The sequence below is a fragment of the Daucus carota genome, chromosome 4, assembly GCF_001625215.2.
Source record: "Daucus carota subsp. sativus chromosome 4, DH1 v3.0, whole genome shotgun sequence".
Classification (NCBI taxonomy): domain Eukaryota; kingdom Viridiplantae; phylum Streptophyta; class Magnoliopsida; order Apiales; family Apiaceae; genus Daucus; species Daucus carota.
Window position 1 is genome coordinate 33,254,240 of NC_030384.2, and position 13,163 is coordinate 33,267,402.

The 13,163-nt window shown below is 34.9% G+C and overlaps 2 protein-coding genes across 3 annotated transcripts; one reads left to right on the forward strand and one right to left on the reverse strand.

Moving 5' to 3' along the window:
• The first annotated feature begins 493 nt into the window (after positions 1 to 493).
• Positions 494 to 5,789, forward strand: LOC108216041 (probable ethanolamine kinase). 2 transcript variants are annotated; one of them, XM_017388698.2, is made up of 11 exons: positions 494 to 707; positions 1,585 to 1,676; positions 1,856 to 1,962; positions 2,371 to 2,476; positions 2,623 to 2,745; positions 2,845 to 2,936; positions 3,813 to 3,897; positions 4,306 to 4,411; positions 4,497 to 4,563; positions 5,170 to 5,262; positions 5,464 to 5,789. In XM_017388698.2, exons 1-11 carry the CDS (start codon positions 574 to 576, stop codon positions 5,590 to 5,592), a joined length of 1,134 nt encoding a protein of 377 aa, XP_017244187.1. In that variant the 5' UTR covers positions 494 to 573; the 3' UTR covers positions 5,593 to 5,789. The 2 variants fall into 2 exon arrangements, with proteins under 2 accessions (XP_017244187.1, XP_017244188.1); XM_017388699.2 differs by lacking the exon at positions 2,845 to 2,936 and having other exon boundaries at positions 3,823 to 3,897.
• A 1,173-nt stretch (positions 5,790 to 6,962) lies between these two features.
• On the reverse strand, positions 6,963 to 12,110 carry LOC108219255 (mediator of RNA polymerase II transcription subunit 17). The gene is made up of 8 exons (XM_017392589.2): positions 11,901 to 12,110; positions 11,509 to 11,728; positions 10,653 to 10,766; positions 10,282 to 10,367; positions 9,122 to 9,506; positions 8,586 to 9,047; positions 8,146 to 8,448; positions 6,963 to 7,533 (listed from the first exon to the last, which is right to left on the reverse strand). The coding sequence occupies exons 1-8, from the start codon at positions 11,987 to 11,989 to the stop codon at positions 7,213 to 7,215; spliced, it is 1,980 nt and encodes a 659-aa protein (XP_017248078.1). The 5' UTR covers positions 11,990 to 12,110; the 3' UTR covers positions 6,963 to 7,212.
• Positions 12,111 to 13,163: the final 1,053 nt, after the last annotated feature.

Below are 13,163 nucleotides of genomic sequence, written 5' to 3' on the forward strand. Positions count from 1 at the left end.
GTTGATTATGTTTTCCTCGAAAATATCAAACTATGATGTATGGATTCCGTGTCTAAATGATTCGTTCATTTTTTATATAAACTGGCTGGGAATCCAATAAATTCGCAATTTGGTGTAAGAGCAAGTCCAATAGATGTGCTAAATCAAGTCTTAAATCCAAAAATAGGGAATATGGGATAAAATTGCACTCCAACACTATGCTAGTGATGTGCTAAATCACTAGCACAAGCTTCCCCTTCCCTATTTTTAGAATATGCTAGCCACTCCTAAACTATTTTTATCATTAAAATATTCATTTCTCTCTCTTCTCCACATCATTTCCCTCTCTCCTCCACACCAAAGTTGTTTAAATTTAATATTATTATAATAATAGGGAATGGATATAGGGAGTACTATTGGAGCTCATGTGCTAAATCTTGTGCTAAATCACTAAGACATATTATTTTATAATATTTTTTGGGAACCTCTTAGCATAGTGTTGGACTTGCTCTAAACATTTGAAATCCCAGGACAGACCAATAACAGAGCAATATATATTGAGGATACACAACAGAAATATAGATAGATAGAAAAATGGGTGCAGTAAAGATCTGGAACGCCATGGAAATTGCTGAGGTTGCTGGAGAGAGCTCCAACTCCGAGATTCCTCATTCTTCTCTCACCGTTGATCATACTCTTTCTCTCTCCGATATGAAACCTCGCATCGTGTATGTATCCCGCCCCCTCCCCCTCTATCATCTCTCTCTCTCTCTCCCTCCCTCCCTCCCTTCCCTCCCTCCCTCTATAATCTCTCTCTCTCACACACACACACACACACACACACACACACACACACACACATCCGTTGAGATTTAAGTTTCTTCAGCTTATATTTATATTTTGTTACATTTCAATTGCAGAATCTAGATGGATAATATTGATATAACATGCTCAATTTATTTTTTAATTGTTTTTTCCTAATGATGTGTAATCCATCTTAATTTGTGTTTCTTATAGCTAACTATCAATTAATTTACGCTTAGATGTGAGTTTCATTTACTTCAACAATTTTGTAGTTTGCTCCAGGTTCTCCTAATTATTTGTTTAAGTGATAGACTTCGAGGCTTATAAGTTTCATGAAGTAAATACTATATCTGGCTTAGTTCGAAATACAGCATGTTCTTCAATACCATGTTCATATGATTAACATTTCGTACTCCACTACAATATTTAAGAATAAGATACAGTTATATTATGCCATGCCAACTACCTTTAAACTTGTTGATTAACGGATTTACCTCTACAGCTCTTTTAATATGAACTGAATTGTTACCTCTCGCTCGCATCATTATAATCTGGAATTAGGAAGTAATATGGCACAGTTATTATGTCGGCGAATGATGTAATGTCAGGAGAATTGATTGCACTACAAGTCTGGTTGATTGTAGATTTCATTTTTACGTCTCCTCCCTCAGTGTGTGTCTTATAGTCATTATCTTAGATCTGATTTGACTTCCAATTATAATATTTTAATTTGGAAAATTGACTCAGCATTTTTTTTTCTTGCAATCTAATGAGTTTGGTGGGGTGTAATTATTTAAACAGAGAGCTATACAAGGATCTTTTCAAAAACTGGTCAAACAAAGACGAGTCAGATTTCTCTATAGAGACGGTGTCCGGTGGCATAACAAATCTCTGTGGGTAGTGTTATATATATCAGTTTATGGTTAACAACTATATATATCTTGCTTCCACATCTTTGCCATTTATCTGTTCTGTATCTTGCAATCAGAAATTATTTGATTATTGGCAATCGCAGGTTTCACGGGTCTCTTTCAGGTCCAAGTTTATTAGTAATTTTTTTTCCCCATTGCAGTGCTAAAGGTATCTGTTAAAGAAGATAGTGGAAACACAATCAAGATGACACTCAGATTGTATGGCCCAAATACTGAATATGTTATAAACCGGGAACGTGAGCTGCAGGTGTGTTGCTAATTTTTTGCTATGGAGTGTAGTTTTATGTATCTAAAAGCTTTATATCATCCTTCTATTCTCCTATTTTTTGGGGTTTGGGGGGGGATTGGAGGACTTATTAAATCCTGTTAGTGTATAGTTTAATTTATTATTTGTAACCTAGTATATTGATAAATCTATTGTGCTATGTATATTAGCAGTATGACCAGATCTTCAAGATAGAAAGTTTTCTGTTTCACTGCATACTATGTCCTTTCGTGGATCACTAAGCATAACCATTAGTGATAATGTTTTTTTTTTGAAAAAATCAATGCAATGTTTTTCGCCTTCAATATATAATTGTAGTTAACTTATACAGTGTGACTTTGGCACTAGTGATAGTTTAAGATGTAATATGACACCTCATGTCATTTTTAGGCCATCCAGTACCTCTCAGCTGCAGGATTTGGTGCCAAGTTGCTTGGAGTCTTTGGAAATGGCATGGTCCAGTCATTTATACATGCTCGTACCTTGGTCCCCTTAGGTATTATCATACTAGTGATTTGACACAGTTTTATCTTCTATGATAGGATTTTTTTCTAAAGCTGTATCTTACTTTAAAACTGATTTTTATTTTTCTCCCCAATATGCTTGTAACCTTGACAAGTTGTTGCCCTTCTTTCTCAACAGACATGAGAAAGCCAGACCTAGCTGCAAAAATTGCAAAGCAACTTCGTAAATTTCACCAGGTGGAAGTTCCTGGTTCTAAAGAACCTCAGTTGTGGAATGACATCTTTAAATTTTTCAAGCAAGGTATTGTATCTTACTTTATCTTGTAACAGATAGCTACAAGTTGGGCTGTTTTACCTGTATTGATTATGTCATCTAAAGTCTATTTTCTAATACGTGCAGCATCAAATCTTAAATTTGTTGATAATGAAAAGTGTAAAAAGTATGAGACTGTAGACTTTAAAGAAATACATGCCGAACTTGTTAAGCTCAAGGTAAGTTATAATCGCTTTCTGAGCAATGACACTATGTTCTCCTTCTCTTTTTAATGGATCACATGAGTCAAGTTCAACTCAACATTGTTTGATTATGTGATGTTATTGTAATAAAATTTGAAGTCTTTAAATTATTTAACTGAAAAAGAACCCTGTATAACTAAATAATGGGAAGCTTGGCTTGTCTGCACAAGCGATTACTGTAATGTGCTGCATTTTAGTTATGGGTGTACTATGGCTGTAATGTACAGTAGTTATTGGTCACCAAGATTCTTACATCTGGTTCTCTCGGGGAAATTGTCTAATAGTTATGATGTTACAAGCTAATATGCTGAAATTTTGTCGCCTAGCATACACATCTCAAAAATGCATGATCACTGATCATTTGAAAATTTTCATTATGTCTTTCAGCTTATTGTATATTTCATTATTTAATATAAGTACCTAGTACATCATATGTATTTATATAATATTATGTACCAGTGTGCCAGTGTTTATCCGTCCTGGTTCTTAAAATTTTGATTTACCTGATTGTTAATGTCACTCTTGCTCGTGTGGCCAAACTTTAGGTGTTGGTTATGCTTTTAGTAACTCTGATATGCAGTATTTTGTATTTCCACATGGTTATCATTCATTATGGTGAAAATTGCCTTTACACAAGAGATACTTTTACGTATGGGTATACATATTGTCTCTTTCAAACATTAGCAAATAACTGAAGCCCTGTAATTTTGGAACTCGGTTGCATTACGTTGCTTTTATTTTTGAAATTCAAGAGTCTAATTTGTTTAGGGGTCATGTAATTTTGATTTTCTGTTCACACCTTTAAAGAACTTAGTTTTATTTGTCGAGAAATGTTTGGTGATTTTGGGACAGGATTTGACAGGTCGTCTTGATGCTCCTGTCGTGTTTGCTCACAATGACCTGCTTTCGGGGAATTTGATGCTTAATGATGATGAAGGTATACATGCCCTTCCTCTCTATTACATGTAACATTGCGCTCTTCTGTAGATTCCTTAGGTACACCTTTCCCATTGTGTCTTTAGTCTCTTGTTTCTCCTGGCATCAATATTCCTTTTTTGCTACATATAGTATATTGTTCTCATCTCAATCCTATTTTTCGGCACATAATCAGGTACATGGATCCAATTTGACTATGAATGCTTTTTATATATATTTTGAGATATTGAAACAAAGTTCTGCCATAATATACCAGTTGATCATGTGCCCCTGTGCTATAGCTTCTATGATGTCTGTGGTCACCTTTTGTATTAATTTTGCTGCAAGCATGAAGTTAAAGTTTCCATTTATGAGTATTATTTTTAAAGAGCTCCATAGCACTAACCACTTTTTTTCCTTTAATATCTAGGAAAACTCTATTTCATTGATTTTGAATACGGATCATACAGTTACAGAGGTTTCGACATTGGAAATCACTTCAATGAATATGCTGGTTATGACTGTGACTACAGCTTGTATGCTATCTTTCCTCGAATTCTTTATGTTATGGTCAATGCTTTCTGAATTTGAACCTGAATTCTGGGCATGCCGTTTATATAGGTACCCAAACAGGGATGAGCAATATCATTTTTTCAAGCATTATTTAAAACCCGACAAACCCCAAGAGGTATGTGAGGGAAGAGAACAGTTGTGTTATCTTTGAGTTATATTGTCTCATTGTTCCACTTCATACATATAGCTTATCATTTGGGTAGATTGTTAGTGGTTCATAATCAGCTTCCATAATTATAGTAATATCATGCATTGTTATTTAATTGTATCAAGCAGCATCATAAAATAAATATCATTTTTTATGAGAATTGTAGCATCAAAATGAGTATTATATGAAGTGATCCAAAGCATCTTTTTTATACATTTTTAATTAGCCAAGGGTCTGTATTCTGTCTTTTTACTATTGAACTAAACAAAGGTAAATGTTAATGCTTGATGCTGAGATGCGCATATGCACACATATATGTCTTCTAAACAAGCTGATGATTGTTTTGCAACTGTGGGAAGCACTGTCCTTTTAAGTGTGTATGTGTATACAAGGCAAAGGTTCATTTTTCTCCAGATATTACATCATCAAAAACATATCAGTGTATATTGTTGCGTTAATTCACTGGACTGTGGAAACTAAAGATTATACATTTTTTATTTTTGGATGTTATGTGCATTGACACCAGATAAAGTGTTAACTGACATAAACACTGTTGCACATTGAATCTAATAGGTATCAGAAAAGGATCTGGAAGAGTTATACGTTGAGACAAATTGCTACATGCTAGCTTCGCACATGTACTGGGCTCTGTGGGCATTGATCCAGGTACATAAGTTATCCCGACTCTAATTTCACTTGAGTACCCGTGGAGGACACTCAGGCATGACTCGTGAGATTGGACACTTAGCTATTGATATTTGAGGGAAACAAGCTGAAATTTTAAAATTTAGTCGAGTACTAGTTAAAGGCCATGTTTTGGCACTCCTAATTTTTCTAATCTTTTTGGCATTTTGGTTTAACTGTCAGGCGAGGATGTCTCCAATTGATTTTGATTATCTTGGTTATTTCTTTCTGCGGTATGATGAATTCAAAAGGCAAAAGGAGAAGTGCTTATCACTGGCAGAGTCTTACCTCACGAAATATGGAGCTGGGTAAAACTGAACTTAAAAAAGCTAAGGATGTTTGTTTGTAGAGGGCCTTAGATTGCCCCTAGCAACGATTCATTTGTATAATTAAACCCAGTACAATTATTTAGGTGGTTCTAAAATTTGTATATTCTGTTCATTTATCTGTTGATTAGTAAGAGCTTGCGACATTTGTCAATTTTTATCCTACTTTATTTGTTTCTTCAATTTTCAGTTTGCATCTTTCTAACCCCTGGTAGATTACTCCATCTTGTAGATTTTATTTATATGGGATTAAAGGCCTAGGTGCCTGTTAAGAAATATTTTTTGTTGCTTGGGGTTCTGACTAGAAGTCTAGAATCATAAATTGATGCAATGGACCAGATGTGATGATATTTAGAGTTAATTGCAATTTACATCCTCCTTATTGAAGTCAAAATCACTTCATTATTCATAATTTTGTTAAATGCATAATGCATCCCATCACATTTGTTGTCATTGCATTATACATCCTATGGACCATGTTCGTTTACTTTGACTATTACCGTGACGGGAGTAATATAGGTATATTTTATGATTGTTGTTCATTTCTTCTTTTTTATAATTCAATGCTGGTTCTTGTGATCACTAAAGATTCTCCTCCTCCACAGAACCCGACTCCTTTTTTGAATCCTAATTTTAATCCATATCCTCGGCGAGTAAAAACATGTCAAGGTTTTCTTTTTTACAACTTAAATTTAAAATATATCATGGGACCGTTTGAGTGAACTTAAAATAAGTGTTTTTTGCTTAAAGAAAAAAGTGAAGCAGAAGTTAGAAACAAATTAAAACTTATAAGTGATTAAAGTGTTTGGGAAAGAACTAAAAACCATGAAACAAAAGCTAGTATTATCATCTTTTTATAAGTACTTGACTTTTTACACAAACGGTACTAATAAATGCTTCTAACTTATAACGCTGGAAGTCGGGTTTTACATAGGTTCACATGCAAAGCATGTAAACAAAATAGAGTATAAACACCACAAAACATATAGACAATATAAACAAAATATAACCACACAAAGCATATAAACAATATATAAATAAACGAAGCTCAGGTAGTTGCATAAGGTTCATAATAAATAAATAAAGCTGTTCCCGAACAATGTGTATTTAGACAAGCCCAACTTGCATTATCAAAAAAAAAAAAACTTGAACAGAATATTAACCTTGAACACAGCTTAGGGTCGAACCTGGCTAGTTAGTGTTATGACCCAAGCTTGAGTTGGCACAATTCGACTCATCTCAGGTACATCCTTGATATAACTGCAACCAGAGTCTAAAGGATTTTGTGGCCAAAAACATGAATAAAAGCACAACTGGAATGAACCACTGCAGAACTTAATCACTGGGGATGATCCATCATTAATATCATAAATTTGGATTCATTCAATTTTTTTAATGTCATACTAAAGAACAAATCTAGCGACTATAACTCTGTTATAATGTGAGAGTATACTAAACAATCATTTGCTAAAGTCAAGAAACTAAACCATCATTTAACCAAAAGACGCAAAAAAAAAACTACAAAAATTACAAGGTATACAACCTGCCAATGATATAGCATCACACACTTTCTTCCGCTGGCTTTTGCAAGTAAAAAAGTGCACATTCAATGATTACTACCACCACTGCACAGGCTAACCAAGTCCAGCAACGTTGAGTATAACACATCCAAAGACAAGTGACCCAGGAATTTTCTATTGTGGGTGTCAGAAATTTGTGACTGAAGTTTCCCTTCCTCTGTGAAACCATCATCCATGACCAACCACCAGGAAATGCATCCAAGGGGATCTTCAGGGTTCACATGTGCCACAAGACCAAGGGTCTCACCCTGCTCTAGCTCAAAGGACAAGCACAAGAAGTCCCTGTTTGCTTTAATACCCACCATCAAAGCTTCAGCGTGAAGCCATCGAATAATTTGGCTAGCAATCTATATGTGACAATATATACATAAGTACTGCAAGTTAAACAATGACCTTAAAAGGTAAATGAAAAGGGCATCACGCAATCTGTTTACATACATCTTACATAAGAGCACAATATTTTTTGTCTACATTTTGATTCATGTATTCAGAACATGATCTCCATTTTTATTACAATGTAGCCCAAGACATATAAATCTACCAGGAAAGGCACCCCAGACAATGTGTTAAATTTTGTAAGCAAGGCTGAACTTACATAATGTCAACACTCAACACTGATATATAAATATTTGAACAGAAAAAGATGACTAGATATTTAGTACAGATAAGGGTAATACGCAACTAGATGGTTATATGCTCAACTAGAATAGGGTACAGTACTACATGTTAACATGAACCATATGCTCAACTAGATATTAGTACAGATAAAGGTAATAATACTAATTATTAGGCAAATAAGTCAATAACATGTGCTAGGCTCGACATCTGTAAAGTACACCCGATGAGGACACAAACATCGGCATATTCGGTACAAATCCAACTTATGAGTAAGAACTGCATGAAGTGCTGACTTATGTCAAAACAATTTCAGCACTGCTACAATACTAAAGTAGACATACCTGTTGCAAAAGTATCATTGGAAGATCTGCCAAATCACAGTCATATCTATTTATAGAGCATATTCTTTCAGAGGTGCCTTTAAACAGGCCTACAACATTTGGAGCACCTTCCCCTTCCACCTTGATGCAATCATTCACCAACACTTTGGTTCGGAATTGTGTCTTGGCTTTCTTGTCTGATTTTTGGGTTTGGCAACTTGCATATATAATAGACTGAGGCACATCCACAGAGAGCGTCCACGAGGATGTCCGAGAATTCCAGGTTGGATGAGATATCAAATGAACATATGGCACCCTGGAAACCTTTGGGTCAAAGAAAAATTTCAACTCTTAATTACATATATTATTCTCATTTGTTTTCTTCAGAAAATTTTAGATCTATGTTAAAAGACCAAATGTTGGTAACAGTTTTCAAAAAAAACAAAAGAATAAACAGGTACCAGATCGTCCAGTTCTCTAAGGATTTTGTTTGAGAATATCCTGTGAGCCAGAGACATGCAAAAATGACCAAGCAGGTTTGAACGATCAATTGTAGGCTGACCAGAGTGCATTTTACCACCAGAAGTGGTTCTCTTCTTTGCTTGTACAAACACATGCTCGTGAAAAGTTTGTTGAAGAAATATTTCACAACTAACTCTATTAGGAAAGACAGACTTCTTTCTAGGATCTTTCGTTCTGTCTTTTGCATTAGAATCATTAAAAAATTCAGAACGAACTAGAGCACTTTCTGAATTCTGATTATCTGCACTATCAGCCACACGATCTTCATGTTTGTGCGGCATAAGTGAAATAAAGACAGAGGCTCCTTGACTTAAGTTTAGCTCTAAATAATTTTCTCGTATTCCAGTTATATTCACACCTAATGATGGGTTGAATGCCTCACGATTCACCAAATCAAACACCTGTACAAATTTAAGAAAAGCAATAAATAAGAGTAAATAGCAGTATGCAGGGGATACAAAGCAAATAAGCTTACTTGTTCATCAAAGATAGCCCTATGAACCTCACGGAGGATAGCATGTTTATTCTTGACACAATCATCATCACTCTCAGGTTCTTTCTTACACTCTCCAGCAGGGTCCTGATCTGAACCTACAGCTTTAATTCTACTTGCTTGAATTGCAGCAGTATCAGAATTCCTGCATAGAAATCCAAACTGAAGAGAGCGAACTGCCTTTTGTGGTAAATTAATAGCCAGCATTCCTGCGGCATCATGCTCAACCCAAACGGTGGACATGGTAGATGGGCGAAATGAAGCTGCTGGATCATATAAAGAATTGTCAAAAAGATCAATATAAAAGCCCTCATTGCCGGGAGTAGCGGCCATGCGGTGCCGTTTAACTTTCCAGTTCTGCTGCAGCCTATTTGTCAATCCAAGATGCAAGTTATAAGATATTGTTCCATACATTACACCTAACTACACATTCCTACATAAGTGGGATCCTAATTATTTCATATATTAAGTTTAATTAGTGTTTAACTATGTAATTGTAGGGTCCAGGTCCCTAGCATATGTATGCTGGGGACCTGTTAAAAAGCATACAGGTTCCTGGCCGTAAAATGAATATCCAGCGGCCATGATTAAAACAAAATTTTAGTATGTCCAGCGCTTTTTTAGCGCTGGACGGGAAAAACCCATTTTTCTCACGTACAGCGCTTTTTTAGCGCTGGACATGGTTTCCCCTGTCCAGCGCTATTTTAGCGCTGGACATACTAAAACTTTGTTTTAATCCTGGCCACTGGATATTCATCCAACGGCCAGGAACCTGTATGCTTTTTAACAGGTCCCCAGCATACATATGCTAGGGACCTGGAGCCGTAATTGTAATCTTACCAAATCATTTTTTATGAAAAATGAAGTGTTATAATAGTGTTTTGTGTTGTTTTTTTGAAGTGTTCTGTGTGGAGTGCAACCCTATATATGTATATATATACATGTACATGTATATGTGTGTGTGTGTGTGTGTGCAACATAGTTTTAAAAAATGATGTAGCCTAATATTAATTCTACCCCTACACATCTTACAAGTAATAGCTAAATTAACTTAAAAGGTGATCCATTAATTTATTAAGCACTAGTTGAGGCCAAGAGAGACAATTATTGAACAGTAAAACAGATATCTATCACATGCTCACCTTATTAGAGCACCATAGAATCTGGCTTCCCTTGCAATCTGCTGTTCCAGTCCTTTAGCAGATTGCTTAAAGTATTTCCCAAGATGCTGTATGCAGAAAACATTGGACAGGAAAAGTCTATTTAAGTTTAAATGATAGTGATCCAAGTATACCAATATTACGTTCCACCCCAAACATCAAAGCAGAAATTACGATAAGATAACATCCAGGAGGTGGTTCAAGAAAGTGGTCCCATGAGTGGAAAATTTTCGATAACCAAGTAAGCGAGTTGATAATGAAAATGATTGAGCAATTGAAGGTCTTAAAATGTAGATTTGTGTTCAATCAGTAGCATTATATATCTTGGCACCAGTAAAAGGAAAGGTGTTTACCCTGTAGCACTGTAATTTTGTTGCTGTAGAAACAGCAAGATCAGATAATAGCTCATTAGGTAATTGCTTTGGCCTGGTCATACCGGCCACCGTTACAGCGTCATTAACCTCAACCTATTCACAACCAATCAAAACAATGTCATTATAGATTTAGCTAATATTTCTCATAAACTGTTCCATGTCATTTCAGTGCAAAGATTTTATAGCTAAAAGAAGGTAATTCAAAGGACCTATCCATGTACAAGCACTAATAGCTAAAAAAATGATCTCAGATCTACCCCAACCACTTTCACATTATAGTGCAGTAATTAAGTCAAACAAAAATGTAATATCAACAAGGGTATTCATTAAAATCCGCCAAAAAGCGAACCGGACAGGACCACAACAATCCAAAATAACAAAAACCGGAACCATTCTACTGTTAATGGTTTAATTATACTTTTTAATAATATATAATCACCGTTCAACTAAACTAGACCATTTATATATTAGATATCTTAACAAGTTCAAATATATACAATCAATAATTCAACAGTTAATAGATTTATAAATATCAATCAATATAAGATTAAAAAAAAAAGATTAAATCGCTTCATAAATTAACCATTGATTTGAGCTGCTTTCCTTACAATTACTTGAAGAACAATGATGCAACTTGCCTATACTAAAATACCAAAATCAACACCAATTTAACAATGCACATACGATACGACAACATTCGATCCTAAAATTCACCAGTATCCAGCAAAACCTATCTAGTGCGATACACAACAGACCTAATTAATTCAAACAAATACCTAATAATAAAAAAGACAGTACAGAAACAAAGCAGGGAGAAATGGGAGCGGAGACAAACAGTGTTAATAAGATCGATAATGACGGAGAGCTCCTGATGAGCTGCTTGCAAGTTCTCGACAAGGCTCTTCCATGGCCAGGGCTTGGTAGCGTCTTTAGAAGTAGTGGTGGTAGCAGAAGTGTCTTTTTTGTGCTTCTTAGCTGAATCTTCTCTATCCACTGCCCACCCAAAATCGATACGATGAATCAAATTCAATCTCCTTTCTTCGTATCCTACTTCACTGCACATACAGATAATTATTTAATACAGATAGAGAGGGGGAGAGAGAGAGAGAGAGAGAGAGAGAGAGAGAGAGAGAGAGAGAGAGAGAGGGAGGGAGGGAGGGAGGGAGAGGGGGAGGGGGAGAGGGAGAGAGAGAGAGAGAGAGAGAGATGTAATTGGTAAAATGTAACTTGGGGAATCGTTCGGCGCCGTTCTCTTCGATGGACTCGAGGCGTTTAATTGGAAGCTTGTCCACTGAAATCTCCATGTTTCCGTCCATCTACTTCTTCCGATCAAAGCCCTAGAAGCAACTCCGATGCTGAAACTCTTCTGATTTCATGTACCGTACACTGACTCAGCCCCAATTGTTCGTATTTAATTATTGATAAAGACAATAAATAATACTCAATTCAGATAACCAAAACTTTTTAATATATTATTTTAATTTTAATTTTAAAACATTAATATATTATTATTTTCTGATAATTAAATTCAAATACATAATTATATTATTACCTTTTGTACTAGTTACATAAAATTTTGTTTTATCTCCAAAATTTAGTTAATATTAAATTAAATATGAATACATGTATAAGAGCATTTGAATTTGATGATGAATTCGCAATGATGAAAAATTATATGACATTTAAAAAACAATCAAGTCGAACAAATATAAAACGAATCATATATCGGATTAATCTAGTATTTATGAAAGCATAATCAAATTATTTGTTGAAGTTGATACATGTATATATATTTGTTTTACCGCAACCAGTTTAAGATATCGATCATAATTGAATCTCACCACAACCAGTTTGAGATATCGATCGTAATTGCAATCTCATAAATCTTTATCACTGAATCAAACCCTTGAAAATCTGGCAAATCTAACTTCCCCGATATTGAATCACATCAAAGTACAAAAAAAAATTCAAGCCCTTATAAGAAGAGAATAAATAAAATCCAAATAAATAGGAAATAAAATTCACAACAACTTTTTATATCAAACAAACAATACAAATGAAAAATAGAAATCTTTGTATGAGCGGAGTATTATTGAAAAAACAAAAATAAAGCAAAGAAAATAAATTGATTTGGCAATTTTCCATCGGTGAAAATCGATAAAATGCCTCTACGCTCTCATATGGCTTTGAGAGGAGTAAGTATATTGTTATAAAAGATCATGAATTCCTGATGCAATCACTAATCCACTTCTGATGTGGCATGATATTTGAGTTAGCCCGAAACAGATAGGTCATGTACTAAGATTGTACCTCTCCGTTGTGTGAATAATATCGGCTAGTTCATGCAAACAGATTGCACCTCTCCTCTATGTGAATAATATAGACTAGTTTCGAGTCTATCTTGTACAGTTTAATGAATTAATCTTTCAAAATGTGACAATCCATATCAACTCTCAAAACAAAACAATCTAGAACCGATCAGATAGAAGA